Genomic DNA, 25,945 nt, shown 5'->3' with positions numbered 1-25,945 from the left:
TGTGTCCGTGGCGACTCTCAATGAAAGAAATTGAAAACAATGGAATCCATTAAAATTCATATAGGTATTATTAACGAAAGGTTAAACACATGACACTAGAATAAACAAAATTAGAAAATTGGCGTGTTTGCAAATTCGTTGTTGGAAAATTTAAATGAAATCGTTACTTGCGAATTCGTGCTGACAGTGTTGGAAATAAATCCAAGCTAATGAACTTCTTACATTCATTCTTCAACTTTTCGGTATTAGTCGTTCGGTGACTTGGACACGGCTCGATTTTGACAGATGACGTCATCACCGTCGTGGAGGGGAGCCAAAGTTATAAAATAAGCAGATTTTTGTCGTTATTATCTGGAAACTCGCATTCCTCAAAACGACCCTATTACGTCAAAATAAAACTCCCCGCTCATCAACAGGTGTCCCCCGTTTTGGCGAAAAAACCCCTTTAATTATCTCTCCGAAATTGGAATTCCAAGACGCCGAGGATTCCTCCAGTCGAGAGGCTTTGCTAATTAGCAATCGGAGTTAGTTTGCTTAAGACAGGCCAACCCTTAACCTATGACAATAATCGATGCAAGAGGTGCAGATGGTACATCCTAGGTCAGGATAAGTCTTGTGAATGGAAGCGCTGGCGTCGCTCTGTCTGCTGGCGAAAGCTGGAGCGTTTCAGTGCTCGATACGGTTTCGGGCGGTTATCTCGGAACTGTTGCTTTGGAACTGGAGGACCGCGCGCGCTTTTGAAAGTTGAAGGAGTTGGGAGAGTTGGGAAGTCGAGGAGGCTGAAGACGGGAGATAAGGTACGTTAGATGTGGAAAAAATGGAGGAAACATTTTGGGCGGTGTTAGGCTAGGTCGGGGACGATCTTATCGAGTGAACGCTTCATTGAAGTTTCGCGAAACTTCCATTAAAGTTCAAAAAGAGAAAGTTCGGCAGACACTCATTGTGCGAAAATTAACAAAAGTCGGCTGACTATTAATTAGAAAATTGAGCAATTAAATGGGACGACAAAGGGGGCAAAAATTTTTGAATTACTTACACACAAACGGTTTCTACTCGTATTTATCAAAAAACGCATAAAGCAACTCCTACGTGTTTAATAACAATAAACGTTTTTATTGCTAATAAAAATATTACCGTCTCGATAAAAAACAATTCTGTCGTAAACTACGGAGTAAAATTGGTTTTCGAATTTTCGTTTAAAAAAACTAAGATCTAATTTTTCGTTGAGCACTAGCATTATCCTGTTAGAACACCTATTAATCCCAACTAAACACGCTAATCCAGCCTTTCGCATTCAAATACCCCGAAACTTCCACTTTTCTTTCACCTCCGCATGTCCCGAAAATATCGTGCCGCTTAGTTTCGAACCAATTAGAACTCCGAAAATTAATTTCCGGAAGAATTTTCCATCTCTGGTTCGCTTTTGTATTACTTTTCAATTTCGCGATAAACGGGATTGCGGCGAACACACTTCTGGGTTTTTCGGCTTTCGAGTTTAAAAGTAAGTGCACATCGAGGAGTTGGCTGCATAATGCGTTTGCATTTGTGTTGGGCTTCTTTGTGGCTGCACAAACAACGACACGAATTTGCATGTGACGCCTGAAAGCTTCGAGAGTGATTTAATTCTTTGAGGAGAGGCGGCGAAATGTGGCTGGAAAGGCTGGCGGCGGATGGTGGAGGGTTTAACGGTAATTAAAAGGGGGTTTTGGGGATATTAAGCGGGAATTAATGTGAATATGATGGGGAAAGAAAAAATGAGGGTTTATTTTGGAGGCGAGAATTTAAGTTAAAATGTCGAAAAGTGACAAATTTTTGTTGAATGACTAATTGTTCGATCATGTTTTTTTTTTAATATATTTTCCTTCGGAGTTGGGGCAGATGAGGTAAAAATAAGCACAGGTTCATAATCCAGAGAAATTTCGGATTGGAGAGTTTTCTTGGGGATTATGTAATTAATTTTAAATTTTGCCGAAAAATGGTGGATGCGCCGGGATAATAATTAAAAACATTTTTTCTTTTAAAAAGACTTAAGAAACCTTTCAGGGATATTAGATATTTTGAAGAGGCTGCACAATCTTTTATATATCTCGGAATATTTGAAGAACATAGTATATCAAGTATTAATTTAAACCAACATAAATGACCGACTTTTTTTTTGACCAACTATATTTTTTTCCTAAAAACGTATATTTTCTTTCGTTTTTAGAAAAGATAGATTAAAAACAAGCACCCATTTGCAGTCCTGAGAAAATTTCGAATTAGAAATTTTCCTTCTGGAATTTGTGTGATTAATTTTAAATTTTGCCGAAAATGGTGGAGGCGCCGGGATTATTATAAAAATATTTCTTTTAAAAATATTTAAGAAACCTTGAAAGGATATTCGATATTTTGTAAGAAATTGCACATTCCTTGAAAAATCTCGGGATATTCAAACAAAATTACAAAACAATGATCAATTTCAACCAAAATAAGTGACAGTTTTTCCTTAAACACAATTTCCTATATTTTTAGGAGAATTAGGGTAAAAATAAGCATCGATTCGTAATCCGGAGAAAATTTCGAATGGGAAAATGTTCTTCTGAAACTTCTTGATTAATTTTAAATCTTGTCCAAAATGGTGGAGGTGCCGAGATAGCAATTAAAATTTTTTTTATAAATTTAAAAAATCTCTAAAGGATGTTAGATATTTGGGAAAAAACTGCACATTCCTTTATATATCTCGGAATATTCAAACAAAATAATACATCAAGCATCAGTTTAAACCAGGATAAATGACCGATTTTTGGATCGATTTGACCATTTATTTTTTTTTCCTAAAAACACTTTTTCCCCTGTTTTTAAAAGAATTAGAATGAAAATAGGCACCGATTCGTAATCCCGAGAAAATGTCGAACTGGAAAATTTTCTTCTGAAACTTGTTGATTAATTTTGAATTTTGCTCAAAATGGTGGAGGCGCTGGGATACCAATTAAAATTTTTTTATAGAGATTCAAGGAACCTTTAAAGGATATTACACATTTTGGAAGAAACTGAACATTTCTTTATATATCTCGGAATGTTTAAACAAAATAATACATCAAGCATCAATTTAACCCAGGATAAATGACCGATTTCTGGATCGATTTCACCAATTAAATTTTTTTCATAAAAACACTTTTTCCTCTGTTTTTAAAAGAATTAGAATGAAAAAAAGCACCGATTCGTAATCCTGAGAAAATGTCGAACTGAAAAATTCTCTTCTGAAACTTGTTGATTAATCTTATGTTTTGCTCAAAATGGTGGAGGCGCCGGGATAACATTTAAAATTTTTTATAGAGATTTAAGGTACCTTTAAAGGATATTACACATTTTGGAAGAAACTGAACATTCCTTTATATATCTCGGGATATTCAAACAAAATAATACGTCAAGCATCAGTATAAACCAGGATAAATGACCGATTTTTGGATCGATTTGAGGAATTAGATTTTTTTCCTAAAAACACTTTTTCCTCTGTTTTTAAAAGAATTAGAATAAAAATAAGCACCGATTCGTAATCCTGAGAAAATGTCGAACTGGAAAATTTTCTTCCGAAACTTGTTGATTAATTTTAAATTTTGCTCAAAATGGTGGAGGCGCCGGGATAACAATTAAAAATTTTTTATAGAGATTTAAGGAACCTTTAAAGGATAATACACATTTTAGAAGAAACTGGACATTCATTTGTATATCTCGGGATATTCAAATAAAATAATATATCAAGCTTCAGTTTAAACCAGGATAAATGACCGATTTTTGGATCGATTTGACCAGTTATATTTTTTTCATAAAAACACTTTTTCCTCTGTTTTTAAAAGAATTAGAATGAAAATAAGCACCGATTCTGAATCCTGAGAAAATGTCGAACTGGAAAATTTTCTTCCGAAACTTGTTGATTAATTTTAAATTTTGCTCAAAATGGTTGAGGCGCCGGCATAACAATTAAAAATTTTTTATAGAGATTTAAGGAACCTTTAAAGGATAATACACATTTTAGAAGAAACTGAACATTCCTCTGTATATCTCGGGATATTCAAACAACATAATACATCAAGCTTCAGTTTAAACCAGGATAAATGACCGATTTTTGGATCGATTTGACCGATTATATTTTTTTCCTAAAAACACTTTTTCCTCTGTTTTTAAAAGAATTAGAATGAAAATAAGCGCCGATTCGTAATCCTGAGAAAATGTCAAACTGGAAAATTTTCTTCTGAAACTTGTTGATTAATTTTAAATTTTGCTCAAAACGGTGGAGGCGCCGGGATAACAATTAAAAATTTTTTATGGAGATTTAAAGAACCTTTAAAGATATTACACATTTTAGAAGAAACTGGACATTCCTTTATATATCTCGGGATATTCAAACAAAATAATACATCAAGCATCAATTTAAACCAGGATAAATGACCGATTTTTGGATCGATTTGACCGATTATATTTTTTTCCTAAAAACACATTTTCCTCTGTTTTGAAAAGAATTAGAATGAAAATAAGCACCGATTCGTAATCCTGAGAAAATGTCGAACTGGAAAATTTTCTTCTGAAATTTGTTGATTAATTTTAAATTTTGCTCAAAACGGTGGAGGCGCCGGGATAACAATTAAAAATTTTTCTTTAGAGATTCAAGTAACCTTTGTAGGATATTACACATTTTGGATGAAACTGAACATTCCTTTATATATCTCGGAATATTTAAACAAAATAATACATGAAGCGTCAATTTAAACCAGGATAAATGACCGATTTTTGGATCGATTTGACCAATTATATTTGTTTCCTAAAAACACATTTTCCTCTGTTTTTAAAAGAATTAGAATGAAAATAAGCACCGAATCATAATTCTGAGAAAATGTCGAACTGGAAAATTTTCTTCTGAAACTTGTTGATTAATTTTAAATTTTGCTCAAAATGGTGGATGCGCCGGGATAATAATTGAATATTTTTTAATCGAGATTTAAGGAACCTTTAATGGATATTATACATTTTAGAAGAAAATGGACATTCCTTTATATATTTCGGGATATTCAAACTAAATAATACATCAAGCATCAGTTTAACCAGGATAAATAACCGATTTTTGGATCGATTTCACCAATTATATTTTTTTCCTAAAAACACTGTTTCCTCTGTTTTTAAACGAATTAGAATGAAAATAAACACCGATTCGTAATCCTGAGAAAATGTCGAACTGGAAAATTTTCTTCTGAAACTTGTTGATTAATTTAAATTTTGCTCAAAACGGTGGAGGCGCCGGGATAACAATTAAATTTTTTTTATAGAGATTCAAGGAACCGTTAAAGAGTATTACACATTTAGGAAGAAACTGGACATTCCTTTATATATCTCGGGATATTCAAACAAAATAATACATCAAGCATCAGTTTAAACCAGGATAAATGACCGATTTTTGGATCGATTTGACCAATTATATTTTTTTCCTAAAAGCAGATTTGTCTCTGTTTTTAAAAAAATTAGGATGAAAATAAGCACCGATTCGTAATCCTGAGAAAATGTCGAACTGGAAAATTTTCTTCTGAAACTTGTTGATTAATCTTATGTTTTGTTCAAAATGGTGGAGGCGCCGGGATAACAATTAAAATTATTTTATAGAGATTTAAGGAACCTTGAAAGGATATTACATATTTTGGAAGAAACTGGACATTCCTTTGTATATCCCGGTATATTCAAACAAAATAATACATCAAGCATCAGTTTAAACAAGGATAAATGACCGATTTTTGGATCGATTTGACCAATTATATTTTTTCCTAAAAACAAATTTTCCTCTGTTTTTAAAAGAATTAGAATGAAAATAAGCACCGATTCGTAATCCTGAGAAAATGTCGAATTCGAAAATTTCTTTCTGCGCATTTATCTATATTTACTATCGGAATATTTAAACAAAATAACAAATCAAGCATCAATTTAAACCAAGATAAATGACCGATTTTTAGATCGATTTGACCAATCAAATTATTTTTCCTAAAACATATTCCTTCCGCTTTTAGGAAAGAGAGCAAATAAAACATTAATCACAATTGAGAGGGGGTGGGTGGGCGGGTCTTATATTTTGTCCGTTTTTTCTTAAGATATGAAGTCATCTTTTTCCAACAAGAAACTGAACACATGTTTGACTATCCGGTCATTGAAACAAAACTCTATATATTTAAAAATGAAAAAAAATTAAGCCCCACCCACCCACCCCAATCTCAATTGTAATGAGTTTTTCATTCCTAATCAGATTGAAAGGCGGAGTTTAACTGCAAAATCCTCATTTCTCTCACAAGACATTATCATATGAAATATGTTTTTAAATCAATATTTCTCTAAAAAATTCTACCCTTTTAAAAACATATTTTATATGTCAATCTCTTGTAGAGAAATGAGGATTTTGCAAAATAAACTCCGCCCTTTAGGTCATGATGAATAAAACATTCATCACAATTGAGAAGGGGTGGGTGGGCGGGGCCTATATTTTGTCCGTTTTTTTTAAGATATTAAGTCTTCTTTTCCCAACAAGAAACTGCCAACATGTTTAACTGTCCTGTTAATGAAAAATAACTCTATTTATTAACAAAAAAAAAACTTAAGCCCCACCCACCCGCCCGGATCTCAGTTGTGATGAATTTTTCATTCCTAATCAGACCGAAGGGCGGAATTTAACTGCAAAATCCTCATTTTTCTACAAGAAATTATCATATGAAACATGTTTTTACGTCAATATTTCTCCAAAAATTCTACCCTTTTAAAAACATTTTTCAAGTAGTAAATTCTTGTAGACAAGTGAGGATTTTGCAAACTAAACTCCGCCCTTCAGGAAATGATGAATAAAACATTCATCACAATTGAGAAGGGGTGGGTGGGCGGGGTTTATACTTTGTCCGTTTTTTTTCAAGATATTAAGTCTTCTTTTCCCAACAAGAAACTGCCAACATGTTTAACTGTTCTGTTAATGAAAAATAACTCTATTTATTAACAAAAAAAAAACTTAAGCCCCACCCACCCGCCCGGTCTCAATTGTGATGAATTTTTCATACCTAATCAGACCGAAGGGCGGAATTTAACTGCAAAATCCTCATTTTTTTTACACGAAATTATCATATGAAATATGTTTTTACGTCAATATTTCTCCCAAAACTTCTACCCTTTTAAAAACATATTTCAACTAGTAAATTCTTGTGGACAAGTGAGGATTTTGCAAACTAAACTCCGCCCTTCAGTTCATGAAGAATAAAACTTTCATCACAATTGAGAAGGGGTGGGTGGGTGGGGCTTATATTTTGTTCGTTTTTTCTTAATATACGAAGTCTTCTTTTCCCAACAAAAATATCCACCAATTCGTAATCCTGAGAAAATTTCGAACTGTGAAATGTTTTTCTGCAATTTGTGATTAATTTTAAATTTTGCCGAAATGGTGGAGGCGCCGGGATAATAATAAAAAACGTTTCTTTTAAAAAGATTTAAGAAATCTTTAAGGGACATTAGATATTTTGGAAGAAACTGCACATTTCTTTATGGTCTCGGAATATTTAAACAAAATACCAAAACCAGCATTAATTTAAACCAAGATAAATGGCGGACTTTTGGATCGATTTGCCCAATTATATTATTTTTCCTAAAACTTATTCCTTCCGCTTTTAGGAGAGATAGAGCAAAAATAAGCACAGATTCATAATCCTGAGAGAAAATCGAGTTATATATTTTTTCTGGTGGTGAAGGCGCCGGGATAATAATAAAAAAATATTTAGAGATTTAAGGAACCTTTCAAGGATATTAGATATTTTGGAAGAAATTGCGCATTCCTTTATTTATCTCGGGATATTGAAACAAAATAAATGACCCATTTTTAGATCGACTTGACCAATTGTATTATTTTTCCTAAAAACATATTTTCTTTCGCTTTCAGAAGAAATAAAGCTAAAATAAATACAGATTCGCAATCCCGAGAAAACTTCCAATTAGAAAATTGCCTTCTACAACTAATGTGATTAATTTTAAATGTTTGGCCGAAAAATTGTGGAATTATTACTGGTTTAAAAATATATATCGCAATTTAAAACAAGAAACTTCTAGCCGACGTAGTCCATTAAAATCCCTCACTTCGCATCAAAAATAACCGCTAACAAATTTCCCGCAATAAATTTAACCCCCGAAAAATGTCGGCGGTTCCGCTTTTTTTCATACAACTTCGCATAATTCGAAATAAATTGTTCGTAAATAGTTTTACGAAAGATTGATCCGCCTCCACCTGCCACCTTGTTCGCTGCCTCCACTCTATTTCGCCGACAAATTCTCCTGCAAACACCGTCGGGAGCGGCGGCCGCCCCCGGCTTCCTAGATTTTTCAAGCAGTCGCGACAGTCGATCAGCTCACGCAACCCCATTCATCCCTCGTCCTCCGGCGTCGTGTCCGCCAAATTAACTTTCCTAGATATGATTGTCTCTCCGACTTCTTTCAATAGCGCTTTGTCCGGCCGCCCCCGACCCACGACCGCGTTTCCGGGCGCCCGCCTCCGCCCCACGCTGTCCATTCTTCACGCCGCCTCTTCCACTTCGTTAACAATTTAGTAAAATTAATTGGCTTCTAATTGTGAATTAGAGCCATAATGAATTTCGTTTTTCTGAGACGGGGAGCAATTAATTCTGTGCCCACGGCTGGCCAAATTGGCCCCGTGCCGATTTTTTGAGCGCGTGTTATTGTTGAGTTTCATTTCGAGAGAGAAAGGATTTAATTAAGTTTAATGCCCAGGGCGCGACGGGGTTGTTAAGATGAAGGAGTTTCAAGTGTAGCTTTAAATCAATGAGGGTCGTTGGGAATCAGGCGCGAGATGCTTATTTTCATTATCTGAAATCTTGAGGATTATTATTGTTCGGTGTAAGCATGATGTAGACACAAAAAAGGAGAACGAAGGGGCTTATTTAAGGTTACGAACGAGGGGCTGTGCGCACATTCGAACCACCGGAAGCAACTGAAAAAAATCATAAATATTCAAGCAACTCTAAAGAGATTGTACGGCGGAATTTTTAATGCCGGAAAACGTAATAACCACGAACATTTAGATTTTTGTCCCGTCTTGATGTTCCTCAGTTCCGCGAAATTTATTTTTTTCAATCTAAAAACAACTATTAATTTTCTCCTGCGAGGGGAGGGGTCCCCCCGAAAATCGAACGGAAATTTTCCGAGACGCGTTTTTCACGTACTAATTCCGAACGACTGTGAAAATATTTGCCTCGGGATATTAATCAGCACTGAATGCCTACCGTGTACACATTCTTGACATAATTCACCCGTAGTGCCGGCAAATTGCTTATTTTTCCACAACAGCTGTTTCAGGGCGCGATGTGACGATGGAGTGGGCCGAAGTCAACTCGACGTGGAACGTCTCCACGTTATCGAACGAAGGAACGACGCCGGAAACGCCGCCGAAGACCGGAAGCATACCGCAATGGTACGAGACGGGCAGGATCACAATACCATTGTATGCCGTTATCTTCATGTTGGCGGTCGTAGGAAATACCCTTGTTATTCTCACGCTGGTAAGGAGATGATGTCGTGAATTACACCCACGTAGGCTAGTTTAGGGGGAGATTCAGAGCTGTTTACTTTGAGCGTATCAGATATCACGGACGTCGAAATGTATTGGGGGCTTTGTGGGGCTTAACTGGGACGGTGTTTTGTGGGAATATTGAAAATGTAATTTTAGACGAGTTGTGGGGGTTGTTTGCACGCACTAGAAGAGACCGCGGGCGGTTGGGTGGAGTTGGCAGATTTTAAAGGAAGCGATTTTCTGAAAAGGGGGTTTCATTTTTTGGAAAATTTGGGCTAAAATTACTTAGGGTGAAGTTTATTCGCCCCTGCGACACAGGCAATAAAAGAAATTCGGTTTCCTAAATGTACTACAAAATTTGATTCTGCCAATTTATATGCTGTTATGACAACTCCTATTTGTTAATTTAAAATTGAGTTTAAGGTCAAGTCAGGTCAGCACATTTTCTTAAAAAAAAACACTAGAAAGCCCCAAATTTTTTTCACATTTTTTAAACAGGACACTAGGGGCCCCCGAGATTTTTTCATATTCAGATTAAAAGAAAACGTCTACAGATTTTATTTTAAATTTGTGCAAAAATAAAATACCAAGCAATCTTTAAAAACGACTACAAGAATTCACGATTTTTTCGCATCAAAGAAAAAGTTCTAGGTTTGATCGAGATTTTTTCATATTCTTTAAAAAAAGACGCTAGGAGCCTGCGAGATTCTTTCGTTTACTTAAAATAAAAGACGCGAGGGAGCCCAGAGGTTATTTTACATTTTTCAAAAGCCACTAGAATCCTCTGAAATTCTTTCATATTCTTTAAAAAAAGAGACAGTAATGGACGTTGACACTTTGAAATCTTTTAAATAATCTTTTAATAGCCCTTCAAAAATTAAGAGAAACCCACCCCAGAGATGCTATTATATTTTTTATTCTATTTTAGAACCATAATCTTATTTATAAGCACCCAAATGCGGGCTTAAATTGGCCTTTTTAGCACAAATCTGTCAAAAATTGCTAAGCAACAATTGATTGTTCATTTACACTAATCAATTAATTATTCAAACACGCTTCGATATTCAACGTTTTTCTTAAGTTGGAAAAATAATATTTTATCAAATCATTACCTGACCGACTTCAAATTCTTCTAAACTTCCGTTTGAATAAAGATTTTCCGCTTCTTTAATTTACATTTTGAAAAACGAATTATCAAATAATCAACGTGGTATCCATAACAACATCAAAATAATAGCCAGCTATGTATTAAAATTCGCATCGGCACAATTCACACAGTCTTGCCGAAAATACTCAATATTTCGTTAAAAATAGTTTAGAAACTAAAATAGAATAAAACGTTGTATGTACCACGTGCATAATTGTCGATTGTGGCACTCGGGAAATTAAAAGCCCTCCTTCGTCGGGCTTTAAACATTCCCTTGTGCCACAATCTCCCTGATTATGCCCTTAATACATAAATAACTATTATAAAAAAATGTTAGGGTCTTTCAAGATTTTTTAAAATTTTTTCAAAAAATTAGGGGTCCCTGACATTCTTTCTATATTCGTTAAAAAAAAAACACTAGAAGTCCCCAAAGTTCTCTCACAGTGTATAAAAAAGGACACCCAAGATTATTCTACATTATTTAAAAACTGACACAATCCTCCGAGATTTTTTTCGTACTCTTTAGAAAAGGGACACTAAGGGACGTGGAGACTCTGATATCCTTTAAGAAAGAGAATAGTGACACTTATAGATTATTTTTATGAAAAATCGAATTTCACAACGAATGTTTCGAAAATATTGCTCTATTACCGAAAACACGAGATATTTTTGGAATTAGCACGTCAAAAGCTATAACAATGAATTTTTTGAGAATTTTAAAAAATGAAATTTTCACCAATGTATGTAACGATTTTATTTTTGTTGGATGTAAGATCCACTTTTCAATAAGAAAAATCAATCACTGAAATGAAGGCGGGGTGGGTGGGCGGGGTTAAATGTACGTTCTTCGGTAGAGTGGGAACTAGTAGAGCGTAGGCTGTTAAAAAAAGTTTTACTTCCGCCCAAGATCTCCCATCTTCTCTCTTCAACTAATTCCAACAATTGGTTTCCTTCATTATTTTCACTTTTGTTTTTGGATCAACTTTCTCCATTAGCTTATCTTAGAAAGTACTAGCCCCGCCCATCCGCACTTTATTTATTTAGAAGGTATGTTATTTACCGAAATTAGTCTTATCTCAACACATTCTAGCTCCGCCCTCTATTTTCCTAGAAAGCATGTCATTCGCCACAATTAGCAGTATCTTATCAAATAGTAGCCCCGCCCACCCACCCCTTATTTTCTTAGTGAATATGTCAACTACCAAAATCAGTCTTACTTAAGCAGGTACTAGACCCGCCCACTCGTGCTATTCTCATTCAAACGATTTTATTTCTACTGAATACAAGATCCACCTTTCAAAATCAACACTAGTTAATATCAATCACCGAAATGGAGGGGGGGTGGGTGGGAGGGGCAAGTATATGTTCTTCTGTAGAGTAGACATGGGAGCTAATAGAACATAGGCTGTTAAAAAAAGTTTTATTTTTCACTCAAGATTTCCCATCTGCTCTCTTCGACTACTTCTAATAACTGCTTTCCTTCATTATTTTCACTTCTGTCTTTGGATTCTCTTTTCCAATATTTTATATTAAAAGTACTAGTCCCGCCCATCCACACTTTATTTATTTAGAAGATATGTTATTTATCAAAATCAGTTTTATCTCAACACATTCTAGCTCCGCCCTCGCGTCTTCTATTTTACTAGAAAGCATGTCATTCGCCACAATTAGTAGTATCTTATCAAGTAGTGGCCCCTCCCACCCACCCGTTATTTTCTTGGAGAATATGTCAATTACCAAAATTAGTCTTATCTTATCAAGTACTAGCCCCGCCCACCCACTCGTTATTTTCTTAGTGAATATGTCAACTACCAAAATCAGTCTTACTTAAGCAGGTACTAGACCCGCCCATTCGTGCTATTCTCATTCAAACGATTTTATTTCTACTGAATATAAGATCCATCTTTCAAAATCAACACTAGTTAATATCAATCACCGAAATGGAGGCGGGGTGGGTGGGCGGGGCAAATATATGTTCTTTTGTAGAGTAGACATGGGAGCTAATAGAACATAGGCTGTTAAAAAAAGGCTGTTAGAAGGTATGTTATTTACCAAAATCAGTCTTATCTCAACACATACTAGCCCCGCCCACCCTTTATTCCCTTAGCGAGCCTTCCTTCATTATTTTCACTAAATTTTGAGAAATCTTGAGAAATCCTGAGAATTGTTGAGAAATGATGACAAATCATGATAAATCTTAAAAAATCTTGAGAAGGGTCGAAAAACGTCGAGAAATTTCTGGGAAATCTTGAGAAACCTTGAGTAATCTTGAAGTCTTGACAAATGTTGAGAAATTTTGAGACATATTGAAAAATCTAGAAAAATTTTGAGAAATCTCGAACTCTAGAAACTTCGAAACCTTGAAAAATTTTGAGAAACCCTGTGAAACTTTAAAAAATCTGGAGAAATCCTGAGAATTGTTGAGAAATGATGACAAATCATGATAAATCTTAAAAAATCTTGAGAAGGGTCGAAAAACGTCGAGAAATTTCTGGGAAATCTTGAGAAACCTTGAGTAATCTTGAAGTCTTGACAAATGTTGAGAAATTTTGAGACATATTGAAAAATCTAGAAAAATTTTGAGAAATCTCGAACTCTAGAAACTTCGAAACCTTGAAAAATTTTGAGAAACCCTGTGAAACTTTAAAAAATCTGGAGAAATCCTGAGAATTGTTGAGAAATGATGACAAATCATGATAAACCTTAAAAAATCTTGAGAAGGGTCGAAAAACGTCGAGAAATTTCGGGGAAATCTTGAGAAACCATGAGTAATCTTGAAGTCTTGATAAATCTTGAGAAATTTTGAGACATTTTGAAAAATATAGAAAAATTTTGAGAAATCTCGAACTCTAGAAACTTCGAAACCTTTTTTGCCCTCTTTTTATCTATTTTTTTGTCTTTTATTGGCGTGTTTTCTTGGCATCTTTTTTCATCTTGTTGTCATTTTTCATCGCCTTTTTGTCGCTCTTTCAGTGCTTTTCAGTTGTTTTTGTTATCGCATTTTTCTTGTTTTTTTTTTGTCTTTTTTTTGTAATTTTTTTAAATCTTTTTTGTTAGCTTTTTTGGCGTCTTTCTTTTTGTCTAATTTCTTTTTTGTGGCAAATCGTAGTTTTTGTCGCCTTTTTTTGTTGCTTTTTTGTTGCCGTTCTTATCGTTTTTACATTGTCGTCGTATTTTTGTAATTTTTTTCATCGCGTTTTTATAGGATGTCTTTTTTCTGTGCTTTCCTGTTGCCATTTTTTAATGCATTCTCTTTTTTTTTTGATACGTTGTTTTGCTCCTTTTTTTGATCTCCTTATTTAGTGTCTTTCGTCCGCTTTTTGCCGCCTTTTCTGTATTTTTGTTGTCCCTCTTTTTTGGCGCTTTTGGAGTTTTGTTTTGGTTTCTTGGTGCCTTTTTTCGCCATTTTGGTCTACTTTTTGATCGCTTTTTTGTCTGTTTTTGTAACCTTTTGGTTCTCCCATTGTTTTGCCATTTTTTGTAGTTTTTTGATAATTTTTGCCGCCTTATTTGTCTTTTTTTGTGTTTTTTTTAATGTTTTCATTGCTTTTTTTTGTCGACTCCTTTTTGTATTCTTCTTTTACTACGTGTTTTTTTACGCTTCTTGATGCTTTTCTCCCTCTTTTATTCAATTGTTTTATAGAATTTTTTGTCGTGTTTTCTTTGCCTCTTTTCATCTTCTTGTTTGGAGTTATTTTCCGTTTTTTATGCGTTTATTCTGTTCCTTTGTTGTTTTTGGTGTTTTTTAGTAGTTTTATATCGCCTTTCTCTTGTTATCTTTTGTGTCTTCTTCTTTCGTCTTCTTCTTTTGCCTTCTTCTTTTGTCTTCTTCATTTGTCTTATTCTTTTGTCTTCTTTTTATCGCCATTTTTTGCTGCCATCATTTTTTAAATATGTTTTTGCCACCATTTTGTCGCCTTATTTTTTGTTGATTTTTTTTGGCGTTTATTTTCGTTTTTGTTCTTGTACTATTTTCATCGCGTTTTTGTTCGATTAAATTGTTTGCATTTTTTTGTTACCATTTTTGCCTGTCTTTGGATCTTCTTTTTCCAATAAATTATCTTAGAAAGTACTAACCCCGCCCATCTGCACTTTATTTTTTTAGAAAGTATAATATTTACCAAAATTAGGCTTATCTTAAGAAATACTAGCCCTGCCCTCTCTCCCTCTATTTTCTTAGAAAGCTTGTCATTCGTCACAATTAGTAGTATCTTATCAAGCACTAGCCCCGCCCACCCACCCTTTATTTTCTTAGTGAATATGTCAATTATCAAACTCAGTCTTATCTCAGCAGGTACTAGCCCCGCCCACTGGTGCTATTCTCATTCAAACGGTTTTATTTCTATTGAATATAAGATCCACCTTTCAAAATCATACTAGATAATATCAATAACAGAAATGGAGACGGGGTGGGTGGGCGGGGTTAAATATATGTTCTTTTGTAGAGTAGACATGGGAGCTAATAGAACATAGGCTGTTAAAGAAGTTTTATTTTCACTCAAAATTTCCCATCTGCTCTCTTCGACTACTTCTAATAGTTGCTTTCATTCATTATTTTCACTTATGTCTCTGGATTTTCTTTTTCCAATATTTTATATTAGAAAGTACTAGCCTCGCCTATCCACACTTTATTTATTTAGAAGGTATGTTATTTGCCAAAATCAGTCTTATCTCAACACATACTAGCTCCGCCCTCCCGCTCTCTATTTTCCTAGAAAGCATGTCATTCGCCACAATCAGTAGTATCTTATCAAGCACTAGCCCCGCCCACCCACCCGTTATTCTCTTAGTGAATATGTCAATTACTAAAATCAGTCTTATCTTAGCAGGTACTAGCCCCACCCACTGGTGCTATTCTCATTCAAACGATTTTATTTCTATTGAATATAAGATCCACCTTTCAAAATCAACACTAGATAATATCAATCACCGAAATGGAGGCGGGGTGGGCGGGCGGGGCAAATTTATGGTCTTTTGTAAAGTGGGCGTGGCAGCTAATAGAACATAGACTGTTAAAAAAAGTTTTATTTTCACTCAAGATCTCCCATCTGCTCTCTTCGACTACTTTTAATAGTTGCTTTCCTTCATTATTTCACTTCTGTCTTTAGATTTTTTCTTTCCTATATTTTATCTTAGAAAATATTAGCCCCGCCCATCCACACTTTATTGTTTTAGAAGGTATGTCATTTACCAAAATCAGTCTTATCTCAACACATACTAGCCCCGCCCACACTTTATTTCCATAGCGAGCCTTCCTTCATTATTTTCACTAAATTTTGAGAAATCTTGAGAAATCCTGAGAATTGTTGAGAAATGATGAGAAATCATGATGAATCTTAAAAAATCTTGAGAAGGGTCGAAAAATGTCGAGCAACTTCGGGGAAATCTTGAGAAACCTTGAGTAATCTTGAAGTCTTGACAAATCTTGAGAAATTTTGAGACATTGAAAAATCTAGAAAAATTTTGAGAAATCTCGAACTTTGGAAACTTCGAAACCTTGAAAAATCTTGAGAAACCCTGTGAAACTTTAAAAAATCTTGAGAAATTTTGAGAAATCTTGAGAAATCCTGAGAATTGTTGAGAAATGATGACAAATCATGATAAATCTTAAAAAATCTTGAGAAGGGTCGAAAAACGTCGAGAAATTTCGGGGAAATCTTGAGAAACCTTGAGTAATTTTGAAGTCTTGACAAATCTTGAGAAATTTTGACATATTGAAAAATCTGGAAAAATTTTGAGAAATCTCGAACTCTAGAAACTTCGAAACCTTTTTGTCCTCTATTTGTCTATTTTTTTGTTTTTTGTTGGCGTGTTTTCTTGGCATTTTTTTCATCTTGTTGCCATTTTTCATCGCCTTTTCGTCGCTTTTTCAGTTGATTTTTATCGCATTTTTCTCTTTAATCTTTTTTTTTGTTTTTTTTGTAATTTTTTTTATCTTTTTTTTTAGTTTTTTTTTCGTCTTTCTTTTTGTCTAATTTCTTTTTTGTGGTAAACCGTAGTTTTTGTCGCCTTTTTTAGTTGCTTTTTTGTTGCCGTTCTTATCGTTTTTACTTTGTCATCGTATTTTTGTAATTTTTTTCATCGCGTTTTTATAGGATATCTTTTTTCTGTGCTTTCCTGTTGCCATTTTTTAATGCATTCTCTTTTTTTGATACGTTGTTTTGCTCCTTTTTTGATCTCCTTATTTAGTGTCTTTCGTCCGCTTTTTGCCGCCTTTTCTGTGTTTTTGTTGTCCATCTTTTTTGGCGCTTTTGGAGTTTTGTTTTGGTTTCTCGGTGCCTTTTTTCGCCATTTTGGTCTACTTTTTGACCGCTTTTTTGTAACCTTTTGGTTCTCCCGTTTTTTTGCCATTTTTTTTGTCATTTATTGATAGTTTTTGCCGCCATATTTGTCTTTTTTTGTGTGTTTTTTGGTGTTCATTACTTTTTTTGTCGACTCCTTTTTGTATTCTTCTTTTACTGCGTGTTTTTTTACGCTTCTTGATGCTTTTTCTCCCTCTTTCATTCAATTGTTTTATCGAATTTTTTGTCGTGTTTTCTTTGCCTCTTTTCGTCTTCTTGTTTGGAGTTATTTTCCATTTTTTTATGCGTTCCTTTGTTGTTTTTGGTGTTTTTTAGTAGTTTTATATCGCCTTTCTCTTGTTATCTTTTGTGTCTTCTTCTTTTGCCTTCTTCTTTTGCCTTCTTCTTTTGTCTTCTTCATTTGTCTTATTCTTTTGTCTTCTTTTTATCGCCATTTTTTGCTGCCATCATTTTTTAAATGTGTTTTTGCCACCATTTTGTCACCTTATTTTTTGTGGATTTTTTTTGGCGTTTTTTTTCGTTTTTGTTCTTGTACTCTCTTCATCGCGTTTTTGATCGATTAAATTTTTTGCATTTTTTTGTTACCATTTTTGCCTGTCTTTGGTTCTTCTTTTTCCAATAAATTATCTTAGAAAGTACTAGCCCCGCCCATCTGCACTTTATTTTTTTAGAAAGTATAATATTTACCAAAATTAGGCTTATCTTAAGAAATATTAGCCCCGCCCTCTCTCCCTCTATTTTCTTAGGAAGCTTGTCATTCGTCACAATTAGTAGTATCTTATCAAGCACTAGCCCCGCCCACCCACCCTTTATTTTCTTAGTGAATATGTCAATTACTAAAATCAGTCTTATCTCAGCAGGTACTAGCCCCGCCCACTGGTGCTATTCTCATTCAAACGATTTTATTTCTGTTGAATATAAGATCCACATTTCAAAACAATACTATATTATATCAATCACCGAAATGGAGACGGGGTGGGTGGGCGGGGTTAAATATATGTTCTTCTGTAGAGTGGGAATGGGAACTAATAGATCGTTGGGTGTTAAAAAAAAGTTTTAATTCCGATGAAAATCTCTAATCTTCCATCTTCGACGAATTCCATCAACTGCTTTCCTTCATCATTTTCACTTCAGTTTTTGATTTTTCTTTTTTGAATATCTAATCTTAGCAAGTACTAGCCCCGCCCATCACCCTTTATTTTTTTTTGAAGGTATGTTATTTTTGCCAAAATCAGGGTTATCTTAACAAATACTAGCCCCGCCCTCCCGTCCTCTATTTTCCAGGAAAGCATGTTATTCGCCACAATCAGTAATAACTTGCCAAGCACTAGCCCCGCCCACCCACCCGTTATTTTCTTAGTGAATATGTCAATTACCAAAATCAGTCTTATCTTATCAGGTACTAGCCCCGCCCACTCGTGCTATTCTCATTCAAACGATTTTATTTCTATTGAATATAAGTTCCACCTTTCAAAATTATACTAGATAATATCAATCACTGAAATGGAGGCCGGGTGGGTGGGCGGGGCAAATATATGTTCTTTTGTAGAGTAGACATGGGAGCTAATAGATATAAGGCTGTTAAAAAAAAGTTTTATTTTCACTCAAATTTTCCCATCTGCTTTCTTCGACTACTTCTAATAGTTGCTTTCCATCATTATTTTCACTTCTGTCTTTGGATTTTCTCTTTCCATTATTTTATCTTAGAAAATACTAGCCCCACTCATTCAGATTTTATTTTTTTAGAAGGTATGTCAATTACCAAAATTTGTCTTATCCTTATAAATACTAGCCCCGCCCTCTCGCCCTCTATTTTCTTAGAAAGCATGTCATTCGCTACAAACAGTTATATCTTAGCAAGCACAAGCCCCGCCCACCCACCCATTATTTTCTTGGTCAGTATGTCATTTACCAAAATCAGTCTTATCTTATCAGGTACTAGCCCCGCCCACTGGTGCTATTCTCATTCAAACGATTTTATTTCTATTGAATATAAGATCCACCTTTCAAAATCAACAGTAGATAATATCAATCACCGAAATGAAGGCGGGGCGGGTGGGCGGGGCTAAATATATGTTCTTTTGTAGGCTGTTAAATAAAGTTTAATTTTCACTCAAAATTTCCCATCTGCTTTCTTCAACTACTTCTAATAGTTGCTTTCCTTCATTATTTACACCTATGTCTTTGGATTTTCTTTTTCCAATATTTTATATTAGAAAGTACTAGCCCCGCCCATTCACACTTTATTTTTTTTCGAAGGTATGTTGTTTGCCAAATTCAGTCTTATCCTCACAAATACTAGCCCCGCCCTCCCGTCCTCTATTTTCCTAGAAGGCATGTCATTTGCCACAATTAGTCTTATCTTAGCAAGTACTAGCCCCGCCCACCCACCCTGTATTTTCTGAGAGAGTATATCAATGATCAAAATCACTCTTATCTTAGCAAGTATTAGCCCCGCCTACTCGTGCTATTTTCATTCAAACGATTTTATTTCTGTTGCATAATAGATCCACATCTTAATCAGACTATATAAAATCAATCACTGAAATGGAGACGGGTGGGTGGGCGGGGTTAGTTATATATTTTTTTGTAAAGTGGGAATGGGAATCAATAAAATGTAGGCTGTAAAGAAAGTTTTATTTAAGTAGTATTTAGTTAAGTACTAGCCCCGCCCATCCACCCTTTATTTTTTTAGAGGGTATGTCATTTACCAAAATCAGACTTATCTTCACAAATACTAGCCCCGCCCTCCCGCCCTCTATTTTCCTAGAAGGCATGTCATTTGCCACAATTAATCTTATCTTAGCAAGTACTAGCCCCGCCCACCCACCCTTTATTTTCTTAGAGAGTATGTCAATGACTAAAATCAGTCTTATCTTAGCAGGTACTAGCCCCGCCCACTCGTGCTATTCTCATTCAAACTATTTTATTTCTGTTGAATATAAGATCCAACTCTTAATCAGACTAGATAAAATGGATCACTGAAATGGAGACGGGTGGGTGGGCGGGGTTAATTATATATTCTTTTGTAGAGTGGGAATGGGAATTAATAAAACGTAGGCTGTAAAGAAAGTTTTATTTAAGTAGTATATTTAGTAGTACTAGCCCCGCCCTCCCGTCCTCTATTTTCCTAGAAGGCATGTCATTCGCCACAATCAGTCTTATCTTAGCAAGTACTAGCCCTGCCCACAAGCGATATTCTCATTCTAACAATCTTATTTTTGTTGAGTATAAGATCTATCTTTCAATCAGACAATAAAATGGCTTAGGCGGGGTTAATTCGACTAATTGCAACAGTTGCCTTTCTACATAATTTTCACTTTTGTCTTTGGATCTTCTGGATTGCCTATTCTTCCTTCTTTTGCTCCTATTCTTGCACTTTTATTTTTTCTTTCATTCTTCAAACAAATAAATTAGATAATTAGCTGGGTCGTTTTTGAATTTTCCTTGTCCTTTGCATTATTGTCCGAAAGAACAATTTTAATGACATTTCGAATATTCTCTGTGGGCGAAAACAAACGTAGAAAGTTTGTCCAATCTGATTATTTTTGTTTTCGCGCTTCAAAGGCTCTAGTTTTCAGTTTTGACTCAAAAAAAATCAGCACCTCCTAATTGCCCGATTCACAAAGGAGCTCTAAAACGATCGCCTGAAATTCGCAAATATATTCCGAAAGCGAATTTCAGGGGTCGCTTTTAAGAAAATTTAAATGAGGCCGGCGCTAGAAGTGTTTCTTAAATGTAAATTGTACAGAAGCACCCGAATGCAATATGATAGAAATTCGTTCGTTTGCTGCGAGCACTTCCTCGTCTCGATGCTCATCCTGCAAAGAATTTTTATTAAAAAAACCGCACAAAGCGTTGCGCTGGAAACAAATAATCTGTATTTGAAGTTTTCATTTTCGGAGCATTAAGTAATTTTATTATTTGTCGGAGGTATTTTTAATAAAGCGAGAAATACGCTTTGTAATTCGTAAATATTTTGATTGCTCGGGAATTAGATTTGTCACACGTCTGCACTCAAAGACAAAACAATTAAAACCGAAAGCGAATTCGACCGAAAAAAATTTTCTAATCTCGCAGAGTGACAGCCTTATCCCTCTTTGTGTAAACACAAAGCGCAAAATAAATTGATAAATGTAAAATGTAAAACAAACGTCGAAATAATAAAATTGCGCCGGATCCCAATTCGCCGGGGTTAACTCATTTACGACGCAATCTCGGCCTGTAATTATTATTTAAATGCGAAAAATCCTCATTAGCAATTCGCTCAGGTCCGACGCCCACAAAATACAACAATTTATTAAACTGCGATATTTTGCGCGCCCTATACATGCTAATTCCATGATTCATTGCTCCTATTCTTTTGCCTTATCAGCGAAAAAAGCGCACAATGCCGGCGCATCCATACACCACAACAATAAATTTCGACATGTCCCGAATAATCGATACGCGGGATAGATCACCCAGACTGGAAACCCCCTCCAGGTAACGTGATTATAATAAGGGAAAAGACAAGTTAAACAACGAGAAAGCACTCCTGAACTGATGGAACTCTCCAAGATGGAATTTTTTGTCCGGGCCAACTCACAAAGAAGCGATCCTGCGAACCAGCAGGAGGCTCGGGATCGAACGTCCACAAAACGAAATCGCGACCAGATGATTAATCCACGGGAACTCAAGCCAACAAAGAGTCGGCGATAATTATCAATAGAGAGCGGATTTCTAGGTTTAATGTTTTTTGTGAAAAATGTAAGCACTTCAAAACTTTTTATTATTATTATTATTATTATTATTATTATTATTGTAAAATGCGATCGGGCAGAGGTTACTACCTGTTATGCCCTCGCTCACTAATGGGAGTACTCAATAAATAAAGCGTATGAAGTAAATATGTTTAACTACGATTAAGGTTTTCGTCAATATGATTATCGTACTTCATTTTAAAGGTGGCTGTACTTGTACTTTGTACAACTTCTGCAGGTAGAGAATTCCAGGCATTAAACACACGGTTAACAATGAAGAACTGTCTAACACTGGTACGAAACCGGTCTTTAAGAAGTTTGTATGAATGCCCTCGTGTCCGTCCGTCTGTATTGAGAGGAAATATATGCTTTATCGGAGAATTATCGTCTGTCAGAGCATTGTATACAGTTATCACGTCACCTCTAACTCGCCGATTCGAAAGCAGCGGAAGTTGCATAATTGATAATCTTTGGTGATACTGGGGTCTATGGTAGCCATAAGGAACACGCGTAGCTCGTCTTTGAACAGACTCGAGAAGATCTTTGTCGCGCTGGAATATGGGGGCCCACACTGCATTAGCAAATTCCAAGATCGGCCTAACATATGTTTTAAACAATTTAGAAAAAGTTAACGGATCAGTTTTAGTAAATACTTTACTTATGAGGTAAAGTACTTTATTGGCTTTTCTTGTAACTTGACTAATATGGTCGGACCACGATAATGTGGAAGTTACCAGAACACCCAGGTCAGCACAGGATTCATACCTTCTAAGCTCAAGATTATTAATATAATACAGATGTCTTGGATTGTTCGCTCCAACAGACAACACTTTACACTTGTCGACGTTAAGTGGCAGTAACCATTCATTTGACCAGGTATAGACGGTTAAAAGATCCCTACACAAAACTAGATGATCATTCGCTGAATTATAAATTTTTAAGTCATCAGCAAACATCGCAAAAGGAGATTTCAGTCGAACACCTAAGTCGGCTGTATAAACTGTAAATAAGAGTGGACCAAGCACTGATCCTTGCGGCACACCACTTAAAACTCTAGTAATTGAACTGCAAGCATCCCCAACCTTAACTGTAAAGCTACGATTAGAGAGGAATGCATCGATCCAACGCAAAAGATTCCCTCGTATTCCAAAATAATGCAACTTGTGGAGAAGACGACGTTTAGGTACACGGTCAAACGCCCGGGAAAAATCCATGTATATTATATCAGTCGGGATATCCAAGTCAAAATTCCTTGTCCAATTTGATAAACAACAAAGCAAATTGGTAACAACTGATTTACCAGGAACGAACCCATGTTGTTCAACGGGAATAATTTTGTTGTCCAAAAGAAACTTGAACGTGCTGTCATATACAACTGTCTCCATGATCTTAACAACCACCGATGTTAAGCTGATAGGCCTGTAATTGTCGGGACAAAATTTATCTCCCTTCTTAAATATGGGCTTGACGAAAGCAGTCAACCAATCGGGAGGTAAAGTACCAGAGTTAAAAGACTGAGTAAACAAAAAACTAATCGGTTCACATAAGGAGGTAGCACATTCTTTCAGAACTTTGGCAGTTATATAATCCGGCCCTGGAGACTTTGTCGTTTTCAATTTTTGCAAGAGCTTCAATACTGTTTCAGGAGTAAACTGAATCTCGTCCATGTGGACGGAATTTGGTTCAAAAGGTATGTCAGCAATCTTTGCATCAGGCTCTACTATGAAATTTCGGGAAAAGTTTTCTGCAAAAATATTCGCTATGACCTTGCAGTCGTTTAGAAGGCGACCAGTAGCATCTTTAAGTTGAGGAATTTTAACTGGGCCCGATATATTAGCGCGGATGTGCTTGAACAGGCGTTATATATCTGTAACTATGATACAATTTGGAGTCATTTGACACATTTTTTTTAATGCTTATTTGCTTTTTTTTCAATTTTATGCATATTAAAACTTATATGCTTATTTAATGCTTTTTTCGACGAATATGAGTTTTAATGCATATTTTGTTCAAATGCCGGCCTTGTCGGGATGACAAATACTTGTTAGTTAGACGTATCGTATCGTATGCATTTTACCTGGACTTGACCATTGAAGTACACTTACTCAAGACCCTTTTTGTGAATAGGTTCCGGTCGTTTGGGTAATAAAATTTTATTATAGGATTGGAAAAATACTCCATAGTTTTTATGACTTTAAATCCTTGCTTCCGTTGATAATGAATTAAAGCTTTTAACCAGATGTTCTTTTTCGGCAAGACCGTTGAAGATTTTCTAGAAAAAATTGGTCTAAAGAGTTTAGACAGTACTTCCCTCGCTGTCGGAAACTTGACGACTGCATGCCTATTGTGTTTTTTTTCTCATTACATTTTTGTAGTGGGAATTTAAAAAAAAATTGCGATGACGTCATCAACATTTTTGCAAGGACACGTATATCAGTTGGGATAGATGTAGTGTAATACTAAGAATAAAATTATTATATTCTCAAATTTTCGGGAAAATGAATTGGGTCGTTTTGAATATTGATTTGTAATAATCAATAAAATAACGAAACAATTTACTCACGTATACGTATCAGAGGCAACTGAAAATCGTGTATGTATAAACATTCTTAATTTAAGATGACAGGCGTAACAGCATACGTGAGAGTCAAACAGAGAAACTGTAAACAAAACGACCATCGGTTTTATTGCTTCGATTTCCGCTTATTATATAAAACATTGGGTTTTATTTTAATTCTTGACGGTGAAATTCACAATTGGTTGATTATAAACATGTCTATTTCACATTCGCGGAACCAAGTGAACGCATAAAACAAATGCAGGTCTGTAATGTTAAAGTCGATGTAAATAAGCGTGCTACCCTTATGTTTCAACCGAGTTTTTCCTTTAACAAATTTTGTGTCTACCAAATTGGGTTGGTTGGGGTGTAATACTAATAATAAGTGTTGCCTTTAATTTAATCAATAAAATAAATTGACTTCATTAATTTTTTTGAACCACCTCTTAAGAAAATCTAAAAAATATGAATGGAATGATAAATCACAAGTACAAACTCATCATATTTTTTGCATTTTAGATAGGATTTATTCAGCAAAATTTAAGGGTGACGTCATCAATTTTTTTAGGAGGGATGAACAAATACATTTTGAACAAAAGTTTACCATGCTTATAATAACTTTAAAATATTCCCAAGATTTCAAAGCATTCGGTTTTCTAATTCCTGATTAAATCGATAAAATAAATTCACGCCTTCATTAATTTTTTTGAGTCACCCTGCATATGCAAATCCAAAAATATGATTGGAATGATAAATTACAAGTACAGACTCATCATATTTTGTACATTTTAGATACGATTTATTCGACAAACTTTTGAGCTGACGTCATCAGTTTTTTGTAGAAGATAACCAAATATATTTTGACTAAAAATTTATTATGCTCTTTATAACCTTAAAACATCTGCAAGATATCAAAGCATTCGGTTTTGTAGTTCCTGATTAAATCAATAAAATAAATACGCATTCATTAATTTTTTTGAGTCACCCTGTATATGCAAATCGAAAAAATTTGAATGGAATGATAAATCACAAGAAGAGACTCACCATATTTTGTACATTTTAGATAGGATTTTTTCAGCAAAATTTTGTGGTGACATCATAAATTTTTTAGGGGGGACGACCAAATACGTTTTGATCAAAAATTTACCATGCTTATGATAATTTTAAAATATCTTCAAGATTTCGAAGCATTCAGTTTTGTAGTTCCTGAGTAAATCAGTAAAATAAATTTACGCTTTCATTTATTTTCTTGAATCACCCTGTATATGCAAATCCAAAAAATATGAATGGAGTGATAGTTCACAAGTACAGACTGATCATATTTTGTACATTTTAGATATGATTTATTCGGCAAATTTTCGAGCTGACGTCATCAAGTTTTTGGAGGGGATAAGCAAATATATTTTGACTAAACATTTATTATGCTCTTTATAACCTTAAAACATCTGCAAGATGTCAGACCATTCCGTTTTGTAGTTCCTGATTAAATCAATAAAATATATTTACGCATTCATTAATTTTTTTGAGTCACTCTGTATATGCAAATCCAAAAAATATGAATGGAGTGATAAATGACAAGTACAGGCTCATCATATTTTGTACATTTTAGATATGATTTATTCGGCAAAT

The 25,945-nt window shown here is 34.8% G+C and overlaps 1 protein-coding gene across 1 annotated transcript in view; it reads left to right on the top strand.

Annotated features, from left to right (window-relative positions):
* The first annotated feature begins 702 nt into the window (after positions 1-702).
* Positions 703-25,945, top strand: part of LOC135123355 (cholecystokinin receptor) — a 101,502-nt gene continuing 76,259 nt past the window's right edge. Inside the window, exons 1-2 of the mRNA XM_064047925.1 lie at positions 703-797; positions 9,346-9,557. Of these exons, the coding sequence (XP_063903995.1) occupies positions 9,369-9,557 (189 nt within the window). The 5' untranslated portion in view covers positions 703-797; positions 9,346-9,368. The remainder of the gene's footprint in view (positions 798-9,345; positions 9,558-25,945) is intronic.

The sequence above is a fragment of the Zophobas morio genome, unplaced genomic scaffold (genome assembly GCF_036711695.1).
Source record: "Zophobas morio isolate AGI-343-1 ecotype UQ-CSIRO unplaced genomic scaffold, CSIRO_AGI_Zmor_V1 ptg000002l, whole genome shotgun sequence".
Taxonomy (NCBI): domain Eukaryota; kingdom Metazoa; phylum Arthropoda; class Insecta; order Coleoptera; family Tenebrionidae; genus Zophobas; species Zophobas morio.
The sequence above is the reverse complement of the archived record's forward strand: the minus strand, read 5'-3'. Positions and strand labels throughout refer to the sequence as shown.